A 26,461-nucleotide genomic window follows, 5' to 3' on the forward strand; every position below is an offset into this window, starting at 1 on the left:
TGCCTGAACACCTTTATAGGTATCATGGAAAAAGGTGATTTTTCAGTTTGAACTCGGCAGAAGACGATATTTTTCGTCGATTCTTCATTGTATAGTAATGAATTTCACACGAAAACCTACTCTAATGAATGGGGAATTCTCCTCAATTTGGTTATCCCAGCATATGCATGTTTAAGCTGAATAATTATGAGTTTCATTCATAAATTTTCAAATGCACCGCGGAAACTATTCAAAATCATTCTTCAAATATGAGGTTTTAAAATTTAAATCGCTTCGTTTCTAGTTTACGATTTGACAACAACGCCTGCTAGAAAATAAAAAGAACAATGGCTTGTTTATAAAATAACAGCTATTGATTTACAGCCATCATAAGGCGAGCCTCAACAGCAACCAGCCAAAAAAATCCCATAAAATTTTACGACCTTCCTCGTTCGTCGCAGACTTCATAGACAGCCATCTTTGTCTCTCAATGTATCTCATCTGGATAGTGTATTTGTTGTCCTTTATTATCAACGCATATTTCAGTCGATGTTGCCAACTTGTGCAATAGAAACGAAACACTTTAAATTTTAAATACCCATTTTTATTTTTCGTTTTTAGGTACTCAAAATAATTTTTTTTCATTGTTAAAAATTTTTTTTGGGAAACGGTTAAAATGGTTTTTTCAAAATGTTACGTTTCACAGATATGGATTTCATAAAAAATACATCATTTTCCTCAGAAGGAATATTCCCTATTCTCTAAGCAGTCCAACAAGACAGCTTCATTCTGTTTCAAAAGGAAAAAAGTTTCTAGCGAAAGGTTGGCTTTTTTAACCCTCTGCAATGCAGTAGTTGTGAAAACCGCTCTGATGGGGGACAAAATAGATCTTGTTGTCCCAGTGAAGCGTAACCCCCTTAGCAAACTATAAACAATAAACCCTTTACAATTATCGGAGAACACCACCAAAAATTTTTCATATCTAATTAAACGATTGTTTGGAATGTGGACAATTTTATTCACTGTCATTTACAAAAACTTGCCATGTTTTCAGCAGGTCTATATTGTATCTTCTTTTTCAAGGCAATTAATTTTATTTGATTTTGCGGAATATTGCCTTGAAAAAGAATAAATAGTCTTCGCAACGTTATCCCTATCACCTTTTTTTCTAGTCTTCTGCCGAGTTCAAACTGAAAAATCACCTTTTTCCATGATACCTATAAAGGTGTTCAGGCAAACCTTTTCGTTCGAAAGTCTGTCGAACAAATGTTTTCGAATCCGCCGACAGCCAAGGGGTTAAAATATTCCAACAATCAGCTCGAAATACGACCACAATCAGGTTGACCTTGTTCTGACGAAACCCTTCTCCAAAAATCGTCCAAGACCGTATCAACCCTTTCTAGCGACCATTGTCGATATGCTAATAAAGTTCGGAGGAACGTCAACGCCATGGTCCTGTCTGTTCCACTTTCACTGCTGTAAACGTTTATTGATATTACACCTCATTGCTTTACGAGGTCTCCTTTGGTACGGGGATCGGTTTCGAAAATGCAGCGCAATAAAAACTAGGAACGTGGCTTTGAGACCCACTACGATGCCGACTCTGCGCCATAATCTCACATTATTGGGGCATTCGGAAAAAGGTAAACAGTGCCATTGTACCCCGATCGTAAAACAGGGATTTCTGCGTTTTAAGGTCAGTCGGCTTCGATTCAGTGAAGTATTTTTGCCTGCGGCTATGTAAGTGATCTTTGAATCGGTAAAAATGGGGTCCATTTTATGTCTTTTATGCCCCTTGACGAACGTTAAAAAGTCAAGTGCGAGTCGAACTATCATGAAGGAAGTTTTGCTTGTTACGATAAATATCATTTTATGAACTTAAATAAGGTCATAGTAAAAATTCTGCTTCATCACTGAAAGTTTATGTGACTCTTGTGTGAGGTAAGAAGGATGGGTTGAAAATTCTGTCGAAATTTTTTTCTCTGAATGTATATTTACGAATATTCATATCAAAATCCTGTACAGAATGAATGAACAGGTGTAATTGATACATATACATATAAATACGTTCTTCCATCATCTTTCTTTAATTACACTTTTCAAGTGTAATGTAAGGGTAGAAATGCTAATTCAATAAAACTATTTCATGCCTATTCTACAAAAATGAAAAAAGGTTTATAAGAAACCTCAACGAATGATCAAACCATACTCCAGCAACAAGAGATCCATCCATTTCTGGTAAAAAAATAGTTTCTAATTCTGTAACAAAATATGTTTTTTTAGTTTCTCATCGAAAAATTGCATATTTAATGAAACAACACATCAGGATTCTTTTGAACCAATTCTCTCGTCATTTTGAAATCTAACTCTTAATAATTCAGTCTATTCTAATTATTTCAACTATACATAAATGAGGATGCTACGAAATAGGTCGACTTTCTTCGTATTCTTTCAAGGAATGTTTCAATTTGAATATTGATCACCTGGATACGTCAGAAATTCGAATCTATTTCGAGTTTGAATGCAACAAGCTTCTATTCAACGCATCTGTCTGAAATGAGTACACACACGTGTGCGCGTGTAGCACACAGCATGGCATTTCCTCTTACATAATAGACAAATCAAATCGTTCTAGTTACCGAAAATTGGTAATACAAACGTTGCGCGTGTAGGTATTCCGCCTAGCTATATTTCAATATTTTCTGGATTTTTCACGTTTCCACAAAATTGTATAACTTTATAGGTATAGTATATAGTATAAAAACTGTTGGGACGAAACTGCAAAATTTCTCCGATTATGCATACGTACCTATGCGGCCTTAAGTCATTCAAAACACAGTTATACGACATTCTGCTGGTATCTGAGCAAAAATACGAAATCTGTGTTACAACTTGTATAATAGAATACTCGAATACTGGTCAACAAACCATCAAATAATTTTATTTCTTGCAATAAAAGATTGAAAGCACCTTCGAATTGATGTAACTCTCGACCCAATTTTCCTATTCAGAAATTTGAGGCTGTATTTTGGACGGAGGAATCCTCATCGTTACTATTAAGGTACTTTAATTCTCCCTTTGCAGCACAATGTTATTCACGTTTAATGAAAACAGGCATATTGTTAGTATAACCGTACTTTTGTGGTCTTTGTGGATTAGTTACAGATTTTGTGTTGTTATTCGTAATTTTTCCCATTAAACTTAAGTTTAAAAACTTTTTTGTACATGTTTAAAAATAGTTTTCTCGTGGAGATATCTAATCGAGTAATTCCGATGATGGACATTCTAAACTCGATAGGGCAGCGAACTATGCCAAAAGCCCGACAACTGGGACCGGTTGATATGTTTATCCTTGAAATTTGGCGAACTACAAACTAGTCGTTGCCCCCTGGTCGGGCTCAAGGTCCCACCAGTTCGATACGAACTATGAAGACCTTGATTTTTTATGTCCATTAAGCCATCATCGTCCATTACGACAACGCTCATGTAATATTCATCATCTGATATAACATTCGTTGTGACAATGACCGGCAACGATTTTAGCGGCAATTGTCTCCCAAAAATTCGACGCGAATTTTATTCGCGATGCACGTTTGTTTTTTGCCGGGACGCATGATTATTAAATCTTTCGTGCGGGACTGTGCATGTCAATTTGTTGAGGATATTATCACATGTTTTTTTTTAATATCAGAAGAGAGAAATTCATGAAAGTACACGCAAGGAACAGAAAAAAATAATTGAGAAACGACTAACCAAATTTTATTGTTCAGTACTTAGGAGACAATGAGGAATTCTCCTCTATTTAGGTTATCACAGCATATGCAAGTTTAAACTGAATAATTATGAGTTTCATTCATGAATTTTTCAAATGCACAGCGGAAACTATTCGAAGTCATTCTTCAAATATGAGGTTTCAAAATTCAAATCGCTTCGTTTCTGGTTTACGATTTGGCAACAGCGCCTACTAGAAAATAAAAAGAACAATGACTTGTTTATAAAAAAATAGCTGTTGATTCAGCCATCATAAGGCGCGTACTCACAGGCGAACCTCAACAGCAACCGGCCATAAAAATCCCATAAAATTTACGACCTTCCTCGTTCGTCGCAGACTTCATATAGACAGCCATCTTTGTCTATCTCATCAAGATTATGTATTTGTTGTCCTTTATCACCAACGCATATTTCAGTCAATGTTGCCAACTTGTGCAATAGAAACGAAACGCTCTAAATGTTAAATACCCATTTTTATTTTTCGTTTTTAGATACTTAAAATTTTTTTTTGGAAAACGGTTGAAATGGTTATTTCAAAGTGACGTTTCGAAGATATTTCATAAAAAATACATCATTTTCGTCAGAAGAAGTATTCTCTATTGAGAATATCGCGTACAAGATGAAATGTTTGTATTGAAATATTTTGAAATGTTAATTTTTCACAAGGTGTGCAAAATTCGTTTTCTACTGGGGGAATCTCTAATACTATAAGAGCTAGAAGAAATTGAAGTAGATGAATTACATATACAAATATACAGAGTGGGTCATTGCAAACAAAGCAACTGTTCTGTAGAACCAAATGATATAAAAACGATCGGACATTTCGATTTTTTTATTCCAAGGAGACAACTCCTGAGATTAAATTCAAAACCTTGTCATTTCAACCCTTATGGCCGTTTGCACCGTTTGTCTAAACAACGATTATATTCTTAAACAACGTTTAATTCCTTAACCGGGTTGCACCGTTACTAAACGTTGATTATAAGGCCCTTAAACGTTGTTTAAACTAAACGCAGAAATTTGCTCGATTAAAACGTTGATTGAAGTAATACTTCAAATTCGATTGACAACTGTGTTTCCTATTTGTGTTGATATAAAATTCAAATTAATATAATGGATGATTTGGAAGATGAGATATTACTTGATGATGATCTTGATGCACTTAGCAATATCGAATTTAGATTTCCTAGATGTTTTCCCCGTAGAAGAAATTATTTCGAAAGAATGGACCTCACTTTTTTCAGAAGATTTCGTTTAACGAAAGAAACCGTCTTATTTTTTTTTGCCATATATGGAGAATGATTTGGAATTTCCCAGATGTTTTCCCCGTAGAAGAAATTATTTCGAAAGAATGAACCTCACTTTTTTCAGAAGATTTCGTTCAATGAAAGAAACCGTGTTATTTTTTTTTGCCATATATGGAGAATGATTTGGAATTTCCCAGATGTTGCCCCTGTAGAAGAAATTATTTCGAAAGAATGGATCTCACTTTTTCAGAAGATTTCGTTTAACGAAAGAAACCGTGTTATTTTATTTTGCCATATATGGAGAATTATTTGGAATTTCCTAGATGTTTTCCCTGTAGAAGAAATTATTTCGAAAGAATGGACCTCACTTTTTTCAGGAGAATGATTTGGAATTCAATAATTAGTTATATTATACAAATATAGATATTTCAGGAATAATAGTGTTGACCCAATAAATCAATTGCTAGCTACATTGAGGTTTTATGCTAGTGCTGGTCAGTTGGCTTCTGTTGATTTCATAAATGTAGATGTATCGAAAGAATCAAGAATTATTCCCGCAGTTTCATTAGCAATTGGTAAATTATATTCCGAATTCCTTAAAATGACCAAAGATGAGGATATAGTGCCAATTCAACAGTCCTTCCACAAGAAGGCTTCTTTTCCTAGAGTAATAGGATGTGTTGATGTTATCCATGTTCGCACTTCAAATTCAAAACACAACACCGAATCTCAAAAAAATAATGTTCAAATTTCCCACCTTGACAACAGAAGTTTAGTCAGAAAACCTTGACTTCTTTTTCTTTTTAATTTATCTTCTATGATGTGCTTGGCTGAAATTTTGAATTTTTTATGCTGTGAGTGGTGTTGCCAAATCTATCTATGATTAAATTGAACAACGATTATGATTCCACGGTGCAAACCGTCAAATGCTAAGCAACGTTTAAATATTAAACATCGATTAGTTTAACCATGGTTACCAGCGAAACGGTGCAAACGGGCATTAGTGTCACAACCCCTGGTGAGTGATGACTCATTTGACAGGCGTTTGTAATTGTAGTTGTATTTAATTTTTTTTTTCATTCAATCCATTTGTTCTCGAAATTTTCATGTTTGAAAATTGGTTATCCTTCAAGAATGCTGTGTGAATAGGTCGAGTTTTCACTCATTTTTCAGGTGAGTGAAGTTAACCTCACCTGAAGATGCTATCGTTATACCGAAACACGTGTAATGGTCGAATAACCCATCCTAACGAAAGACCTATATGAAATCTTATAACCGACAAAAAAATGGTTCTTCAATTTGAAGATTCCTTTTCGTCACGAGTGCATGCACGTATTCAACGACGTTTCACAACATGGATCGCACATGCCCTTCCCTCATAAATAAACACAGATAAAAGACTCTCATCTCGAGAATTTACGAAGTGACGTGTTTGTGATACTCATTATCGGCGCCTATATCAAAGAGGCGTTACGTAACTCGTTACGTACTCTTCTTCGTCGTCGTTTGTTTCGTAAACAAATGGGTCTCGGATCCGGTTGCACACGAATTCCGTCGTGCGTGCAACGATCGGTAACGCAGTCAAGTTCGCCGTCGATCAAAAATCAGTGAAAGGACCGGCCACACGTGCTAGATCGCACCGAAAGGCAAGAAAGTACTTACGCGAAGACGCGGCGCGGTTGCCAGACGAAAAATAATGACCATAATTACGTCTTAATTGTCACGTGTCGGCGTTTATCTCATTCGATGCTCATAACCTAAATTCGACTAGAACATAGAATTTACACACTTTTTTGATGCTTATTTTGTTAATGAGTACTGACTTCTTGAATCGAACCAAAAATAGTATAATTCCACTTTTTTGGTCCTAATTCTCGTCAAATTTTTTTATTTGCTTGTAACGCACGACGCACAAGTAAGGATTACGACTTGTTCATCCTTCAATATACATAACCATGAAATGACAATCATAATTGGCAATTGGCAAACCTCAATTATTTCTGCCTGGATGATTTCAGTTTCGAATTTATGCTTCCTGTTTTTTCATTGGATATGAAATTTGTACGAATTTTCAGTTTCGTCTTTAAATTTTATTCTTTCATCGAAATTTGGATTGACGAGAATCGACGTAGATAGCGTAGTTTTCGCACATGTGGCAACGCCGGTAATTAGAGTGACGGAGAGAGTGAGCGAACGCGAAGAAGTGAACGCAGAACTTCGCGGCCTTGGCCGTATGTTCGCCGTTCCTTGTCGTTTGTCTGGGTAATTCAGTCAAGGTCTCGGTTATTGAACTTCCTTCCTTTATCGCCCCACCACGCCGGCCCGACTCCACCTCTGACTTCGGTACGGCCAATCGGGTACCGCCGCGGACGATTCTCTACTCCTACCATTGGTCGACGTTCGCATTGTTGTCAGTGACCTCCAACATTGAAAATACGATGAACTCAGGCAGAAATTGCGGCATGCGAAGACCAAGAAAGACGTTCCTCTCCCTACCATACTGGCTTTTGGTGATCTCGCCGCCCTTCGTTTCAGGCAGGTAGTACTGCCGATATTTACTATACAGAACTCAACCGGCTGTGCCCAGTTGATATCGCGACTTTCACTCTCGCTAGTCAGTCCTTCAGTTGCTCTTAGCAAAGCCGGGTGGTTTTGGCAGCTCTTGACTGAGTACCTACAGATATTGTGTTTAGTGTTTCGTCGATCTCGTTAAGGAAGCATGATTGTGATCAGTTCGATTGTTTACATTTAGTGTTCGTATATCGTTAGACCAGTGTTTCACCCCTTGGATTTTTCTCGCCGACATGATAATTTTACCCGATAGCAGTATGCACTCTTCGCCGGTGGCACAGGTGCCAGAATCTACCACTGGACACTTTTCGGATCTCACCAATCACCAGCACAAGGAACCGGCGCTCAATTTAGGTAAGCATCGGTCGGGAGACTTGGCACAACTTGAACTTGGCCCTGGATGAAGGTCAATGTCACCAAATACTCGGGCACATCGAGGCCCCTGTGATTCATAGAGGCTGGTTTATGACTCGATCGACTTATCGATGAACATAGGCGAAAATTTAGAACTCTCGGGGTCTATAGAGGATTTGGGGACGAATTTGAATTGTACGGTATAAAGTGGTGAAAATAGGATTAGAAAAATATGAATTCAGTTCTGCCCAGAGGTCAGTGAATCTCAAGTTCAAGGACCCTGGTAGCCTTTCACTCAACCACCGCGAAATCCCCAATGATTCGCAATAATTAGAGCCTTATCGCGAGTGCGATAACGTTGTATTAGCGTGAAGCGGCCTTTTGGGTTCAGCGCGAGCTGCGCGCGCGTTTTCGCCTCAATCGTTGCATTGCAGCATTCATTGCATCGCCTCGAGTTGAGTGCACTCGCGTCACTTTCACCGCCGTTACACAATCGAACCGTTGCATCTAACGAGAGAGAAAGTGACCGATCATCGTTCTGCTTTCTTTTCCTAGGCGAATGTCAACGCTCTCGGCGCTCTTAAATCCCGAGTGAAAACCGCCCCCGAAAGTGATCGGCGAACCGATTTCTCCGAGCCATTGTTTGCCTCGTTGCTCGGTTAATTAGAGAGTTTTTATCATGGGAGATTGTCAGTACTTTCGTTAAGTCGTTTTTGCGCGGATTTTCCCTACTTTACTTTTCGCTTATGTTTACCTCTTGTTTCAGAATTCGATGGGACTACCGTTTTATGCAGAGTATGCGGCGACAAGGCTTCAGGTTTTCACTACGGCGTACATTCTTGTGAAGGTTGTAAGGTGAGTAAAAAGGATAATTAGAAATAGTCGTTCGACACAGCCACGCATCATCATGATCCGAAACTCAACTCGAAAATCCTGTTCACACACTGTATATATACTTGCTCCAATTGCTCGGGCGAATCTGATATGGTTATAAATTCTGCGACGCACCGTTCCAAGAAACGACAATGGAACCACTTGGTTATATGTGGTCCGAAGATCCTTGGATGAGGTTGTTATACTCTCCTTTGTGCGATTAGTTTACCTTGAAATTTGCCAACGCTCTATCTCGACCACGGGAAGAACGAGGCATTTTTCAGCATTGAACTCTTGACGGTCCTGACGTACTTGGAATACCACGGCCTGACTTCGAGATTCCTGTACAAGAAAACAATCGATTTTTTGCTCTACGTTCGCTACTGGAAACGAAAGCTTTGTTAATCCGGACAAATATCTGATATTTTCGGAGTTTGACTCGATTGAGTTAGATTAAAATGTGGAGATTAACGTCTAGAAGGCATATAGACACTCTTACCACCGAAGAAAATGAACCCCTGCTCCTGCGGAGCTTTAAGAAGCTTGTTATACGCACCCTTAGGTTTTGAAAAGTTGTTTTTTTGGATGAAACTATCAGGAAATCCGTTTCGGAGGACGTAGATTCAGAATCCATAAAAAATTTCGGACTGCGTGTGTGTAAAACGCTTTTTTATTGACACGTTTTATGGGTTATTCGGATTTTTTGAAAAATTATTGTGGGCACGCCACAGTTCGCAATTTTGAATCTATCGATCTGAAATTTTGCACGTTGATGCTCATCTGAATCCTGACGAAACCAATTGATTTTGGTCGAAATTAATTCAGCCGTTTTCGAATTCTTTTCACCGGAATTTCGGACCACTTTTCAGAAATTTTTTGCCTGTAAATTCGGTGATATTCTTAACGAATTCCATTTGTGGTTATAAGAGGGGTTGTGTGATTGTCGCAAAAAAATTGCGATGCCACATCCTATACAGGGTGAGTCTTTGACTCGTGCAAATATTTGAACAGTAGATTCTTGAGGTTGAAAGAAACACTTTTTTCCTGTACCATTTTTTCCAAATCGGCTCGGTTTGAAGGATACAGCCTTTGAAAAACCATAAAAAAATTTATTTTCAGTTCACAAACCGTTTTGTCGAATGAAATGAACATCGGAATATCGTTTTTCATTTATTTGTTGAATCTTTTTCGAACACAAGATATCATCCACGTCTTCCAGTTTTTTCATTATGAACATTACGTACCACAAAAATACCAAAAATTCAAAGAATACAACTCTTGAAACTAACTTTGACGCTATCTAGTGAATATTTGAACTTTCTGTAAAATAAAAGTATTCTTCATATTTTCTCGTAAAATGCGCCGTTTTCGAGTAATTTGATGTTCAAAAATTAAAAAGTACACATCTGTGAAATTTGAAAAATTGGGTATTTTGGCTAGATACAACTTTGTTCAAAAGGCCCCAGATGTGTAGTATCACAAATTGATCTAGTTATTCTGAAGGTCATTTTGTTTTTCCAGGGGTGGCACAGCCCATTATGAAAATTTAAAATGGATATACATCTTTTTATCAGGACCGAATCTGAAAAAATGGTATAGGAAGAAAGTGATTCTTCCAACCTCAAGAATCTACTGTGAAAATATTTGTACGAGTCAAAGACTCACCCTGTATATAACAGAGGTTATTTGGTAATTCGTCGACGAAAATCTTCACATTTCTTTTGTGTATCTCTTCATTTAAAATGATGCATTTTAGCAGAAATATTGATAGGAACATCCTCTCACCTACATATTCCCTTCCGAAAGTGAAACGAGTCGAATATACAGCCAAAAAAAAATCAGGACGCTTGTTAGACATTCGATGCCCCGGAAACGCTCTCACTCCCAGAAATCCGAGATTTCTAGGGTGAGAACCGCAGCGATGAGGTGGTTTTTTCATCCCGCGTTATGTTGGCCAAAACGGGCATTTATTTGGTAAACCGTGAAGAAAGGTCCCTTTTCTTTCAGATTCCTAAATCTCGCTTCTACCTGGGGCACAACCGTCAGCGCAAAAACAAGTTCGAAGGTCGCGACGGGTGTAGGTGGCCGATCTGCCGAAAATAAGGGGTGTAAGGTATAAATTTAAATCTGCATCTGTCGCGATGCGGACGAAGATAAGAAAGTCGCCAACGGATGAGCCTTGAACGATACGATACGATCGAAATGGTTCTTTCCATTTGGTTTCCGTAAACCAACGTTATATGAAGTCGTAAATTCTGGATTGATAATTCGAAAAACGATCTGGTCATGAATTCCAAACAATAGACGTTAGATGTCATATATATGAATCGGTGCACACAGACGTAAAACTTAATTTCTCGTATCTTAACCTTCGAATTTCTCGGACTGAGAGTGGGTTATCTTATTACGACTCTGGGTGCTCCCACATGTCACCCAATAAGGAGGATGGTGTAATCCCATCGCCTAAATGTCATGCTAAACTACTCAATTTTTTCGAGTTTTCAGAATATGCCCCCGGCTAAACGTACAGGACCTTCAGTCAGGTCAAATGCGCGAATGAAAAAAGTTCAAGTTCATCGACGCACCGACTCCTTCTCAGAACCTTCGGGTAATTGCAACAACGTCTTCTCTTAAGGTCGTCATCTTGGTCGGGTGGAAAAACTGCTCGGTCCGAACCAAGGCCGACGGTTCATTGACTAGAGCAGACGCGTTTAGTGGCCAAACGAGCATCGCCACTAATTTATTTGTCTATTTTATTTTCTAGCCGGTCGGCATGATAGTCCTGCATAAATTTCCTTGTTGTTTGCCGACAATTTTCGGCCTTGAATGAGGTCGTCATACCGCCGAGCTATAGGGGAACAGACACGTATGTCGGACATGCTTATCGCGTGAAATTATGAAAATGGCCCACGTGGTGTATAGTAATTTAGCACTTCCGAGACCTTGGTACAGGTGGAAGGGCTATTTGAATCGAAAATTCGTAAGAGTTCGTTAATGGGCGGAAGAAGATGGATTGATGTTTTTCGCCACCATTTATCATTTCTTGAATTCTTGATTATTTTTTATGGCGGCATGTGGTGGCTATTGTGCTAGGTAAAGATCCATCAGAGATACAAAAGAAAGGTATTTATAGGCTGCCGGTGCGTGAACATCCGAGCGATCTTGAAAAGTAAGAGTGGTCTGGGATTCCAACAACCCGCCCCACACGTATCATCTGTTCAGTTGCGTTCTCGCCTCTTTCTCTTACCTGATGCAGAATCATCGGAGAATTTGGACCACGGACGTTGCCACATTTCGACCTATGTTACGCATTAACGTTTTCTCATGGTCCATGTTTTGCGAATAACTCGTAACGTGTTCATGATGTACCTATTCGTCGAGATTGATGTCAAGACCTCAACAGAACGCCTTCAACTTTCCGCGTCCCCGTGCAGAGATCGGCATCAACTTTGGCAACAGCGAACGACGAAGATTCGCCATACGGTTTGATGAACCCGCGCAACTCGGTGGCGGTTCAAGGTCGATCTACCTGACGTACCGTCGTCTGCCGCTCGGCACCTGCACCCTGCCCAACTAACCCTTCACGTCATCCCTTTCCGTAGGGGTTGCGCCGGCAAAAAATAGCGAGAGGGTCGAGCGCGTATATGGCGAAATAACCCGTCGAAAAAATCCGATATCCTTCTTCCCTTAAATCATCGGCCGAGATTGGATATTACCGGCAGCTGTTGCTCGCAGATGACGCCACTTTCGATTTATTTGTTCGGAATTTCTGTTGTTGTTGTTGCGTGGGTCGATAAATGGGCCGATCTACCTGAGCTCCGATTCGATTCAACCCTTCGATTTCCCAATTTAGGTAAAAGCGAGATTTCTTTTGTGTATCTTTGATATAGGGATAAGGGGTTGCGATCTGTCTTTGTCCGAAAGGATTGCGAATGTTGTTTTTGCTTTTATATCGAACGTTTACCTGCAAGGGGTAGATTTCCGGCCCGATTTCGATCAAATCCGCGCAATTCGAGAAGACGTGAGAATCCAGCGATTCGTAGGCGTTGTGACGAAATGATCTAGTTCACAAATAAAGCAACGCGGTTTCGCCATTGGTAATTAACCTGTTTTTTCTCGATCATCTAAAATCCCATTTGGGTCGTGCAACAGGAAACTGTTGCAGCGATATTCTAATAACGAGCTTACTGATAATAATAGAGTAGATGTAGAAATACGCGCGAGGCCGGGCCAGAGTGCATCGCGCTCTCGCGATCCCGTTAAAGAAGCTTCGAAGGCGCTCCGCTTGGGGGCTACAACGTTGCGGTCGCCGAGGAGCGCGGTCATTCACCGCGCGCTGCAACTGTATCACACACGATTCGGTTTTTCCCGTCCTTATCTTTCCAATTTCGGTTCATACGGATAGCCTGTCCTGCGATAAGATTGGAAATAGAGCAATTGGATATATGAGTCACCTCGATTCACTCCAATTCACCCAGTTGAAGCATTCTCAGAACCATTTAAAAGCGACGATAAATCACCAGTTCAATTTGCGAGAACTTAAGCAGATGGAAAAAATCGTAAATCCAGAATACCCCAATGGAATGAAAAAAATTCGATAATCGCGCTGGCAGAATTAAAAAAAAAAGGGTTCCTCATCAACACGCGAACCTTCGGAAGTGACGAGAAGGGCGTTGAACTCCGCGGCTCAGTCGATCAAGGCGCATGCTTTAAATGTTACACTACACCGTTATCGCACAGAGCAATGATGCAATTCGTTTTCCTCCTTCCCCCTGGCGTTCCCCCCTCTATCTGCTCTTACGCTCGGTCGCGAGTACGACAACCTACATCCAGCAGGCCGTTGAACTGAGCCTTGGAGACGTTCGCCTGTAAAAATCAAAAGCGATCCGAAGATGGAGAAGGAAATCCCGCATTGTCTTTCGCCGATATGGATCGCGATCGGATTTCGGGGTGTCGATGAGTTACCGTGCCCGCGAACACGGATATTCGTCATCGATCTACAATTCTCCATCAATTTTATACTTATTCATTAATATTTCCTACAATTTGTAAGGCAACAATTCATCAATCGCTAAAAAACGCCTAACTCAACTTCCCTTGTTCTATTAGGTTGGCAACATTTCTTTGAAATACTCTGTGGTCCATATTTCCGCCATTTCCTTCTAACTGTCAAAACTGATATTGTGCATGTGTTGTTCTGTTCATCGCGAGTTATTAATGATTTTAAATATGATCCTGTTCAATTTTAGATAAAATTGTGATGAGAAATGAATATATTGACCGAACATTTGTATATTTTTCACGAATATCTTGTGTAGTCTCCCGAATTTGAATAAATCTTCTTCCTGTTGTTGTTTGGATGTTGCGGAGGAAATTCCGAGGGTCAGTGTTGTTCGCAAAAGGTCTACGTACCGGCGTTCCAATTTCTTCACCACAATTCGGATTCTCGGTAATTCGCGGCAGGCCAAAGAGTTCGTTGCACTGGCTCGACCTCCTCCTAGTCTTCGGACGTTCGCGTAGGCGTACTCGCAAACTTAACCGCTGCGTAAATTTGAATTATTTCGTAGAGACAGAGAGAACTGACCACCGCATAGGATACTCAAGTAGGCATCGCTAATAAATGTGGGTTGAACGGTGTCGTTGACACCACGCGTTGATGACTGTACGAAATCATCTATACGAGGAGGACATAATTCCATTTACGGTGTTTATATTTTCATTTCGAAATGAGATCAGATCATTGTACTGGAGTTTTCAATAATACCGATCGATATATCTTGACCCGAAAAGAGTTCAGTACTCTTCGATATTGCCTTTATTTGGAGCACGCTGTTTGTCCTACATTTTGATTCTAGAAAAAAGTGGCACCCTACCAATTCGAGAGCCTTGACTTGCTTATACGTTTTTCAACGTTCAAGTGTTGTGTCAGTGTAAATATTGACGATATAGGTATGGTGTAATATGGTTATTTTCGAATAGAACACATAAATATACTGGATGCATCTTCCCTCATGAAGTTTTGTTTACTCTTCACGGAATTTATTAATATCCTCTCAACGGTGGTCGACGTTTTCTGGAATTTGTCAACTGGATGTGTTGTGCCACGATTCGGATGTTTCGGTATTATCAGATTCACTTGTCTTATCGGTTATTTTCTTTCCTTTCGTTTTTCATCGGATGATATGTGGAACTCTATACTCTGCGAGATGTAGCAATTGCAGAATCGGATCGGTTGTTGCGTATCAACCAACCAAGGTTAAATTTCGACAGTACCTGGTCCATATTTCGCCTATTCGCCGTATTTCGGACAGATTTCTTCACCGAACAACAGCGGCCGATAGTATCTAGGCCGAGTTTACGGGCCGCTTTGTTTTGATGACCTGAAACTAGGCTATCTTTGTGTAAGTCATCATTTTTGCATTAGCGAACGAGACCTGGTCGGGGCATCGATCAATGAACTGTGGCGAGAGTACAGCGAACCGCACAGCGCGGAATGTGGCAATAATTGGCGTACGCCGATCCGAAGGCGCCCAGGTTGAAAAACGGCCACCGGGCGACCTGATATCGGCTTCTAGAATATTCCGCCCGAAGTCGATGACGTAAAGGTGTCGTCATCGATAGATGTATGTGCCAGAAGTACCGACAGCGGTGCTCGTCACGAGAAGGCGCTATTGAAACGTTGGAGTCAATGACCGCGGCTACGCCAAGACGGACTCAGCGGTAGCCGAGTTGTTATTGCGACAAATCAGTTTTTTTTTAATATTTATTATCTCACAGTTTACGAACTATTAAAAAGACAAAGTTTGAAGAAGTTGGAATGCGATAAAAATGAATAATATTACTTTTTCACCAAAATTCACTATTCTGTGATCCGACCTCATAAAATGATGGAGTGATTTCAGATTTACTGATTCGCCGAATAATAAGGGCCAAAATACTGCGAGAATTCGTACTCGGTGACGAAACGGCTTCGTTATCCTTGTCCGACGAACGAGGTTCGCGTATCGCCGAAGAGAGAGGGTAAACTCTCACTTTCACGTAGTGAACTGGCCTCGCGCGGGCTTACTTTGGCGGGTGAACAACCCAAATCTGGGTCAGCTGGTTAACTGTAGCGAACTCGGGGAACGTCACTTCAGTTTACTGGTAAATTTCGTACAGAGTGGACGACGCAATCGACATCATTCCGCACGCATCTATGATGCCATTGGTGTTGTTCTGTTATTAGTTATCGAACAGTTGTCGCAGTGCTCGACCGATCACGTTGAATTCGCGTTTCGATATCGATCCGTTGTTGAATTCGCCAGAGGAAATGATGGCTGTGTTGAACGACGCGCAACAGAAGCACGTCCAAGAGGCTGGCCTCAACTCGGAGGGCAACAGCTCTGGCTGCGAAAGCGACGATTCCACCAATACTGAGTGTTGTTCTTGTCCTCAGGGTTTCTTCAGGAGGAGCATACAGCAGAAAATCCAATACAGGCCCTGCACCAAGAACCAGCAATGCGCGATCCTCAGGATCAACAGGAACCGATGTCAGTATTGCAGATTGAAGAAGTGCATCGCGGTTGGAATGAGCAGAGATGGTGAGTAATGTTCGAATCATTAATTTTTCCTCCTGAATTCAAGCGATCACCATGAAAATATCACGTTTATGACCGATCCGAAAAGATTTCGAAAACGCGAATTTCGAAATTTGCTGTTCGAGTCATTTTCCTCGTTTTTTTGTCGCGGCAGAATATAGGTCACCCAGGTCCCCGAGTTCGATGACCTCGGACTGCAAGTGCTGAAATCGTAACCAACCAGCAGCGAGCGGTATAGCGTTCGGGAAAGGAAGCTGAGGTCATTGAACGCGCGTTTGCGGGCATTACCAGATCGATATTCGGAAGACCTACATATTTTTCGAAATGCAGTAACCATGCACCGTTTCCTCGTTACGTAATTAACCGTTTGTTGAGTAACTGATTTATTGTAGCATCTCGTCTTTGCGGAATCATTATTTGAAATTCGGAAATCTTTCTAGAAATTAACTTGTTTAGATTCCATCGGAAACAGGGGAAAATAAATTGATCGATAAGTGAAAACAGATGCACCTGATCGATTTCTCCTCGTTCGGATTGCATTCTTGGGTGATAGTTGTTACGAAACCTCGAGGAACTTTCTACGGGCGCCCAGGAAGTTAAGACACAGCCGCGTCATCAGCACGCGACAACTTTCCAGAGGCACGTATCTCCGAGAAAAAAATACGCGCGGTCGATGATCGCTCGATCGAGAGATGGAAGGGAACTTTCTCCGTCTACGGCGACGAAGAAGATCGCGGGAGAAATTCTCAGATCGATGTGGTAATGGCAATAACGTCGACAACGTTAAAATCGGACGGCGAATTTCTATCGTCGCGTTGCGTAAATGGAATATTTTACGGGTTCATCGACTCCTTGGAATAGTAAAAGGCGCTTAGCGGATCTGGGACAAATATCTCGGGTCAACGCCATCGCGTGGCGCTCGCTCCCACCGTTGCTGCAACTCCTCACTGTCGACATCGTAGGAGAATTATGGACAAGTCGCGGGCCACATCAATAATTCCACTCGCTTTCTCCGTCCGATTGTTTTCGATTTTCCCGCCGCCATTTGGGTTTCCCTCCCTACCCGTGGGGACCTCTAGCGGGCGACGGCGGCATCTGCGACGACGCGCAAGCCTCGTGAACCCGCAGTTTTCCGGCGTCGCCGTGTACCGGGTCAAAGGTTACAGAACATCGATATTCCGTGGAAAATTCCTGCCGGAAGCACGTTGGCCCGGCGGAAAATACGCCCCACCACGCAATTCGTCGACCTGACCTGCTCTCTGGCTTGGGGGAGGGCCTGAATTGCCCTCCGAGGGCGTAGGGTGACTCGTGAACGCGCCGATTGATAAAACTGGCTGTTCGGGCGTAAATCAACAAGCAGAAATTCGAGTCGATCTATAAATAGCCGATCGACGTATTCTTGGCAAACACTAACAGGTACAGGGAGTGACGCGAACGTAAAACGAAATAGTTTCATATATTTCATTAGGGATGATTTATGGGTTTGGTACGTAAGAAATCCATATTTGGGAGAAAAACTAGGAAAAATACTCGCGTATTCTCTTGAAGAAAATAGTACAAGAGGTCGTCTCATCTACTGATTATCGAATTTCCAATTTAGAGTCAAACTTTTCCGTCCGAAATTCGAAATAAATAACGAACGCGCCCGATCCGGACCTGTACGCTCTAACGTCGTTGACAGTGGGGAGGAACCATCGAACGACCTTCAGAAACCGATCTGTGTGCCGCCGAGAGCGATCCGCTATCTAGGAGGTGGGCGCTGAGCGAACCTCAGTCAGCGCTGCTGACTGAGCTACGTAGCATAGAAAACGCGGCCACACAAACACGCGGCGCACGAGAGAGCTCAAGTTCAAGGGTGATGGAGGGGAAAGCACCGCGCTCTACGACCTCGCTACGCGATGGTGGGGCGCAGAGAGGGGCATAGCCGTGGCCGTGGGCGCCTGACGTCTACGCTGGGACCGTGGTTCGCGCCACACAACAGTCACGCTGAACTTTACGCCGCAAGAGCACGTACTAGGTCGATCGGGAATGCCAACACGCGAACTTCGCAGCCCGACGACAACGGAAATTTCTCAAACGACAGTGATACGCGCCCATGTGATGATTGGTGAAAGTGTTAACGTAAATGCGACCGCGATCGGTCAGCGACAGTGCAAAATGGTCGAGGAATTACCCATCCTCAAAGGAATACTGAAGGGTGTCGTCAATTACCATAACGCACGTATGTGTCATTTATTTATTTTTTTTTTCAATTTATTATTCGTCCAAATTTTTTAACTCGGAACTTGCAACAAATTTTTTCGAGAAAAACGTCGAAAATTTAATCTCGAACTTGTCCCTTTAAACCGGAGATAGACGTGGAGGAGGATAATATAAATAAAAGAAAGCGCCTCATTCGTCGTTCAACTTTCAATTGACGAATTCGTGAGCGATATATCGATGCATCTCCGAACAATGGTGTGGGCTCGTACGCAGAGGTAACTAGACCTCGCTCACTTTCTTCTCGTGACACGCTGTGACCTAAAACACTTTCTTCGCGTAGAGCGTGAAAGCAAATTTCTCTGTCTCATTGTACGTCCTATACTCGATCTTATTTTTCGTCGAATACCGATGCTTATCATCTCTCACTTTCTCTCCAGTCCAAAATATTTCACCATTCTCGCGCCCCGAACAGATGCCAGGCAGATGGCACGAGTCACCTGGTAGATAATCATTTTTCAGTTTTTTTTTTCACGGGGGAGTCGAATACGTTACGTAACCGTTAAGTGATATTTTGATGGTGATTCCCTATTATCGACGATCAGAGATACGCCGTAACTTATCGAATTTTTTTTCTCTTTTCCAGCCGTCAGATTCGGCAGGGTGCCCAAGAGAGAGAAGGCACGCATCCTGGCTGCGATGCAGCAAAGTTCAAATTCCAGATCTCTTGAGAAGCAGGTTAATGCAGAGCTAGAAGACGAACAAAGATTAATAGGCACAGTGATAAGGGCACACATAGATACATGCGATTTTACGAGGGAAAAGATCGAACCCGTACTGGTGAGAGCGCGGGAACAGCCATCCTACACAGCCTGCTCTTCGATCTTGGTGAGTATTTTAATTAATTCAAACAAAGGACTCATGAAAATCCGCCTGTACATCCGTTGAACCTCGATGCAGTCGTTCAAAAAAAAAAAAGCCCCAATTATTCACTCATGTGAAATTCCTGCAGTCGTTCAACGCAGACTGTCTGGTTGCGCGTATAGAAACCCGTAACAAAAAACCACTTGGGGTTCAACGACGAACGGGTGGATGTTCGTTCGAGCGCCGTACGAAACCCTACAAAGCATAGCCAGACTGGGCGACCTTCCTTGCTCTCGTTGGGACAAGCGGAAACATTCAAGGCTCTGCAGGGTATCTTGTCCTTCTCTTTCCCCCTCGTTCACTCTACCTCCGTCTCGCTCTGGTTGCCGGAGTAACGACACACTTCGGGTGGATTGCCCTTTTTAATTGAATTCGAATCCATACTGCACATTTCTTTGAATGAAGCCCGCTCAGTCCCAATTGAATGATATTAGCGCGTCGTTATGGCATAAGCAAACCACTAATGAGCTCTTTTCATTGTTACAGGCATGTCCTCTCAACCCGAATCCGTACCCGCCCGCTGGTCAGCAAGAAGTAATCCACGACTTCTCAAAGAGGTTCTCGCCGGTCATACGCGGAGTCGTGGAGTTTGCGAAACGCATTCCTGGTTTTTGTTTATTGGGACAGGACGATCAGGTGACCCTACTCAAAGCGGGCGTTTTCGAAGTGCTTCTAGTGCGACTGGCGTGTATGTTTGACGCGCAGACCGCCACGATGGTCTGCCTGAACGGACAGATGTTGAAAAAAGACTCTATACATAGTAGTTCTAACGCGCGATTCCTGATGGACTCGATGTTCGAATTCGCCGACCGCGTGAACTGCCTCCGTTTGTCGGACGCCGAGATCAGTTTGTTCACTTCCGTGGTCGTGATCGCGGCCGACAGGCCGGGTTTGAGGAACGTCGAGCTGGTCGAGAAGATGCAGAACAAATTGAAATGCGCCCTGCAGACGGTGCTCAATCAGAACCGACCGGGGCAGCCCCACATCGTCGACGACCTGATGAAGAAAATCCCAGATCTCAGAACCTTGAACACGCTCCATTCTGAAAAGTTGCTCGCTTTCAAGATGACCGAGCAGCAGATGATGCAACAGCAACAACAGCAGACCCAGCATTTCTGGGGGTCTCCTCACGAAGAAGATGCGAGTAGCAAGAGTCCCGCGGCCTCCTCATGGTCGTCCTCTTCTGATGTCACGATGGACGAAGCTAAGAGTCCGTTGGGTTCGGTTTCAAGCACGGAATCCATGGGTTCTTCCGACATCAACTCCCTGAACGATTATCACCATTCGAATGGAAATAACCATATCAGTCAACACGTGGCCAACGCCCCATTATTAGCAGCGACACTGGCGGGAGGATACTGTCCTCACAGACACAGGGCGAATTCAGGTTCAACATCTTCCGGGGACGATGAGTTCGTGCAAACTTCCCACCTAATCCACAATGGTTTGACAATAACCCCAGTCACGAGACCAGTGCAACAGATCAATCCAAGGTTCAGAAAGCTCGATTCACCCAGCGATTCCGGCATCGAATCTGGCACGGAAAGAGTTGATAAACCCAGCGCCCCTCCGTCTCTCTGCTCAAGTCCGAGGTCGTCAGTAGAAGATCACCATATCGTTGAAGACATGCCGGTCTTGAAGCGTGTATTGCAAGCGCCCCCATTGTACGATACTAATTCCTTGATGGACGAAGCCTACAAGCCACACAAGAAATTCAGGGCGCTGAGAAATAACAAAGATTCAGAAGCCGAACCAGCTGTTATGATGTCCCCTCACCAACAGCAACATTCTCATCTTTTGGCCCAGTTGTCGGCGCCACCACAATCTTCACTGTCCAGCACGCATTCGACTCTGGCTAAGACGTTAAGAGAGGCGCCCAAGATGACGGTGGAGCAGATGAAGAGGACAGATTTGATCCACAGTTACATCATGAGGTCGGAACAGGCTTCGCCGCTAGTGACAGCGTCCCCAACCGCGTGTCCGTACAAATCAACGACCACCAGTAGTGTCGTTGTGAACAACAACTTGTTGACGCCCGCCTGGGCCACGTCGGTCATCACAACTGCAAGACAGCCGCAACATCGACCATCTTCAACGTCCCCGCACCTACAACATATGAGTCCACCACATCAGGGTCCGGAGTATTTGAGACTGTACAATTCGCAGTCTCCTCACTCAACCTCCCCAACGCCCTCGACAAGATCGACGTCCAGTCCCCATTCGACGATCAGGAGGTCGACGCCCACCCCCAACATGGTGGAACTCCAAGTTGACATAGCGGATTCGCAACAACCCTTGAATCTGTCGAAAAGGTCGCCGTCCCCATCGCCGAGGCCCATGAAAATAATCAAGTTGGAGGTCAATTAAACCTCTTAACTGTCGAGGAAGGGTCGTCCCGGCCCAACCCTCTGAGCTTAGTACAAAGTGGAGTGTGTGCCGTATCCTAATCTAAAGACATTCGATGCGAGTTTAGGCGATTTCCGCAATCAACGGTGGCACTTACAGCGTATTACCAAACCAAATTTTAAAACTGACCCCAACGTTTTATCTATTGAACATCCCCTTCCATTCCTATCCCGTCTTACATAAGTATATAGTATCTTTGAATGTGTGTGTGCCCCTTATCAGTTAAACTGTAGATTCGGTAGGTTTGTCCTCCGAGGACAGATTCTCTTAAAATGTGTATATTTTCTTCGCCATCTACTGAGGAGCCCGGTTAAATTAATATATTATTGTACATAGCGGACCAAAAATTTTATGTTTACGTCGGGCTCCCCAGTAATTCGTCTTTGAGTAAGTTTAAATCAATCACTAATTTGAAGGCCACTTATTATTTGTTGAAAATTATTAATTTATCTTTATGTATATTGAATCCGAACGAAAAAATCCTACTGTAGAGAACTATATTATTATATTGTTTAATATATGTGATAAATTTGTTTGTAGAACATATTTGTGTATAATTTTGTGTTGTATCTCAGTTTGTATAGTGACTATTTGTTCATAATCATTTATGCATCTCACATCATTGGTTTACATCATTCTGTACATTAATCATCAACCATTCATCGTGATTCAGAGCAAGTCTAGGAGTGAGTTAAGACTGAAGGGTTGAAACGTTAACTTATCGTACTAAGGCTTAAGTTGCCATCTTACCCACGTTTCGCCTCCTATATGACTCCTTCAGACCTGTTCTCTATTGAAGACATGTAAGCTTACTCAACTACAACTACTCCTCAACTGATATCATGTTTAAACCGGTTATTTGTATAGCATTACAACCCACTTTCCGAACATTTTTAATATCGTTGCAATTATGATGTCATCTGAATCAGAACAATGTGAAGTATTCCAATGTCACCAAGGCCTTTATGACTGAGATGGCCTTTGGCGCATCGGATTCAACTTCAATTTTATGTGATTGTCATTTTGTAAAATGGGAGCTTGTTGAGGCCGTCAGAATAAAACATGTCTGATGATCTTATTAAATTGTGTTTTCTTAATCAACCTCTTTGATCATTCTTCCAATGAAAAGAAAGTGAAGGCTGGAATTTGGTGAAATCGTATGCTTGAAGAACTCATTCAGATATTGATGAACAATTAAGTACCCGAAATATGAAGGTAAGTATAATGGGGGATCAGAAAGATCACGTGGTATGTGGGAATTCTTTTGAGGGACGAATCTGCAAATTAAAGTCCTGGGGTCCTTTTATCATTTTGGAAATAAATCTAATGAAAACACTCCAAAATCGAAAAGATGCCGAATTCACATTCAGAACACGAAAAAATAAACAATAAAAGACAAAAAGATTTTCAATAAAAAACCAAGAATATCCATCGGATAATGCAGTAAATTCAAAGTAGATCAATGCATATTTTAAACTGATTGGATCTTCTCGTGAATGGATCAATGGGAACTGAATTTTTTTGACCGGTTAATGGTTTGATGTTCCACCAGAACTTGAAATATTCTCGATGGTCAACACATTCATATATTTTTATTTTTCGTACAGAAAAGCATTGAATGCTTCACTAGAGAATGAAGAATTGAGCTATGATCAATTTTCTCTGCTCTACTGGATTTCTGGACAAGTTTCAGTGAAAAAAATTTTCTTCTGGTAATTCTGGTATATTGGTACGACATTGTTAAATGTGTCTGAACGAAGTTATATTATGTTGGTAGCTCAACCGAAAGGCTGTTTTGGTTGGTATCGCCACGCCAGGTGTGGGGAGAACAAAAACAACATAATTAACGTTACATAAAGAAGAGAGTGCTGCAATGAAAGCGGCACAAGTAGCCCTATTTAGGGCAAGGCCATGAGCCTAATTAATGTTGAAACGGGATATTCTGTTCCATTGGCTCGTGTCTCTAATAAACATTATAGGCGCCTGTAATATTCTGAAGACGGTACAGAAATGTTTCGAGCACATAATATGATTCAATGATTTATAATTAGTGAATAAATTATTTTCGGTCATGAACCAATCTACAAATTTTCATTTCCGCACTACAGGGTGTATTTCTGTGTTTGAAGGTGATGCTTTTTTTTAACAGAACTGGTAGAACTGGTCAATGTAAAGCGTTCCACCAAGAATCACCTATACAAAACTTTCGAAAAAGACGAATTTGAAGACAAATTTCAAAATAAAATAACAATAACAAACAATGTTTATATTGGATTGATTCTCCAATAGGGATTTGCTTACTTCTTTGAAGTTCATCTACTTTTTTTCTGGATACTGATAGTGATTCGATTTGCTTGGAAATGAAATGAAATTCTTTCGAATGTAAGCAATACATTTTTGGTTATCAAATATTATAGCATATGTATGAGTTTCAGCAAAGGTTAGTGTAACGGGATACCATACAATTTGGCGTATGATACAAGAGCTTAGGGAAAAACCTCAGTAAAAAAACCCTGTCTCCCCGTGAGTAGTGTAGTGATGACAAATTTGTTTACAGAATATGCTTTTAATACAAAAGGATTTCTTTATCTTCTTTCCATTTCGAAATAATATCTGAAACGAAGAAACAAAAGAAAACGAGGAAAAAAATTGAATAATAAAGCTTTCATCCAAACCTATTCGAAGACTTGATGATGAATGAAGAAAAAAATAAATAATTATAGGTACATAACTTGTTCTTCAATTGCACTGGGAGGAATATCATCTCTGCGTCAGAAACCTTCTGCTGATCTTGGTCGAGGATCATGCTCGTCGTTAGAAATGCCTTCAGCAATAAATTAATAATAGCCAAATCTTGCTTTTGACTGGGAGGGTCTTTCGACCAGGTCCAGTCTTCCAAGTGATGATTTTTCTGATCTTCAGTTGTTAGAGGAACTCTACTTATGTTGAGGAATCATCTCTCATAGATATACCAGTGGTTATTCAGTGGAAAATTGAAAAAACGAGAAAGAAATTCAAAATTCTGACACTTTATTGCTCCTATATAGTCCTTCGCATAGCAGTTCCACTAGTTATAGCTCAGGCATTGGCGTAGCAAGATTTTTTTATGAGGGAGAGGTTAGGAAGCTCAATTTAGTGTTATACTTGATTGCTTAATGTTGATTTTAGTATCTGGGTTGGAGGGGAATCACCCTGCCCTCCCTGGCCCCTACCTGTCTACGCCCATGCGCTCAAGGAATTGAAAAGAGCACAATGGGATGATAGAATAGGAATTCATTTTGATATTGATACGGATATAATTCTACGCATACAAAGAATGATCATACAAACGCATCACTTCGAACAAAACAGTGGACCCTATATCGCGTCCTTGCAATTAACATTGAATTTTATTGTTCAATAAAGATAGTAATCATCTATTGGGATGGATCCAACACCAACTGTTCGCCCTTGTTGCGTAATATACATATAATTATAAAATAAACTTTAATAATGTCATGACATTGAAACTTATTAAAGCATGCTAACAAGATACGTGTTTATTGTGACACACTGTCAACTCTGTAATGAGGAAGTTATTGAGAAGCATGAATCACATTAAGCGAATATCAAATCGGAGACCTTTTTAATATAAACTATGCTGGATTGGACTTAGTCAACAACATCAACAAATGACGGAGAATGGAAGTTTTTCATATTTTGCAATTTCGCTTATGGGTCTAAATATCTGAATTTCCTCTTGAAAAAAGGCGGTTGTCTGATGAGTATTTAAATTATTGCATTGCATTATTTGCATTTTCAATCCAAGAGGACCATTCTTTTAACAAATTTCTCAGTGAGAATTTTTTAATTATTTGGTGTAGAGATCAGGCTTTAACTTTGGATTGCTATTGTCTTTAACTAGCAGATCGTGGTAGTAGATCCAGTACTAAATTGTGAGTTGCAAGCTTGAAAAAATTGCAGAATTAATACAACAAAATCTTTTTCTCGAAATTCTTATCCACAAAGTCACGGTCAAATTCATTGCCAGTGCCAAATTCCAGATCAGAGCCTGTTCCACATAAATCTTTGCCGATTTATGTCCTGAAGTGGGTGGGTGACGATTTTTTATATTTTTATACCTATTTTTCCAGACGGGATTCGAGAGGAAATATCACCTCGACATTTTTATTCGGGACATCGCTGAAAGGTTTATTTTTTGCGAGAGACCAAAGGGAGACATGTTAATTATCGAGCATTAAGATTTTTGTCTGCGAAATGTTTGCGGAGTGAACACTGTCAGACGGAAGCACAAATAGTTGCTTGTTTATCTGGGGAGTTCCAATAATGTTATTTTTGGGTAGTCCTCAACTTCTCCATATGACAGAAAAGAATCTTAGGTTGAATCACTTAGTTTGAAAAGTCAATGTGGATTGAAAAATTAGGTAGAATTATGATGACATTATTGGATGCATTCTGAATGACTCAGCAACTCAACTCACGTGTTCTGGTTTTGTTAGAAACGACACATCTGGAATAAGTCAGTACCGATAAGATGTTTTCGGAAACAATTCAGAAAAT

General features: G+C 41.2%; 1 protein-coding gene across 7 annotated transcripts in view; it reads left to right on the forward strand.

Annotated features, from left to right (window-relative positions):
• Positions 1-22,984, forward strand: part of LOC123314574 (ecdysone-inducible protein E75) — a 149,180-nt gene extending 126,196 nt beyond the window's left edge. For 5 of the 7 annotated variants that reach the window (XM_044899927.1, XM_044899928.1, XM_044899931.1 and 2 more), the window contains exons 2-5: positions 8,689-8,777; positions 16,231-16,375; positions 19,218-19,459; positions 19,982-22,984. In XM_044899927.1, the coding sequence (XP_044755862.1) occupies positions 8,689-8,777; positions 16,231-16,375; positions 19,218-19,459; positions 19,982-21,862 (2,357 nt within the window). In that variant the 3' untranslated portion in view covers positions 21,863-22,984. Of the gene's footprint in view, positions 1-7,577; positions 7,923-8,688; positions 8,778-16,230; positions 16,376-18,147; positions 18,594-19,217; positions 19,460-19,981 lie in introns of those variants that run through there. The other 2 variants (XM_044899929.1, XM_044899934.1) reach the window with 2 other exon arrangements.
• Positions 22,985-26,461: the final 3,477 nt, after the last annotated feature.

This window comes from Coccinella septempunctata, chromosome 5 (assembly GCF_907165205.1).
Source record: "Coccinella septempunctata chromosome 5, icCocSept1.1, whole genome shotgun sequence".
Lineage (NCBI taxonomy): Eukaryota > Metazoa > Arthropoda > Insecta > Coleoptera > Coccinellidae > Coccinella > Coccinella septempunctata.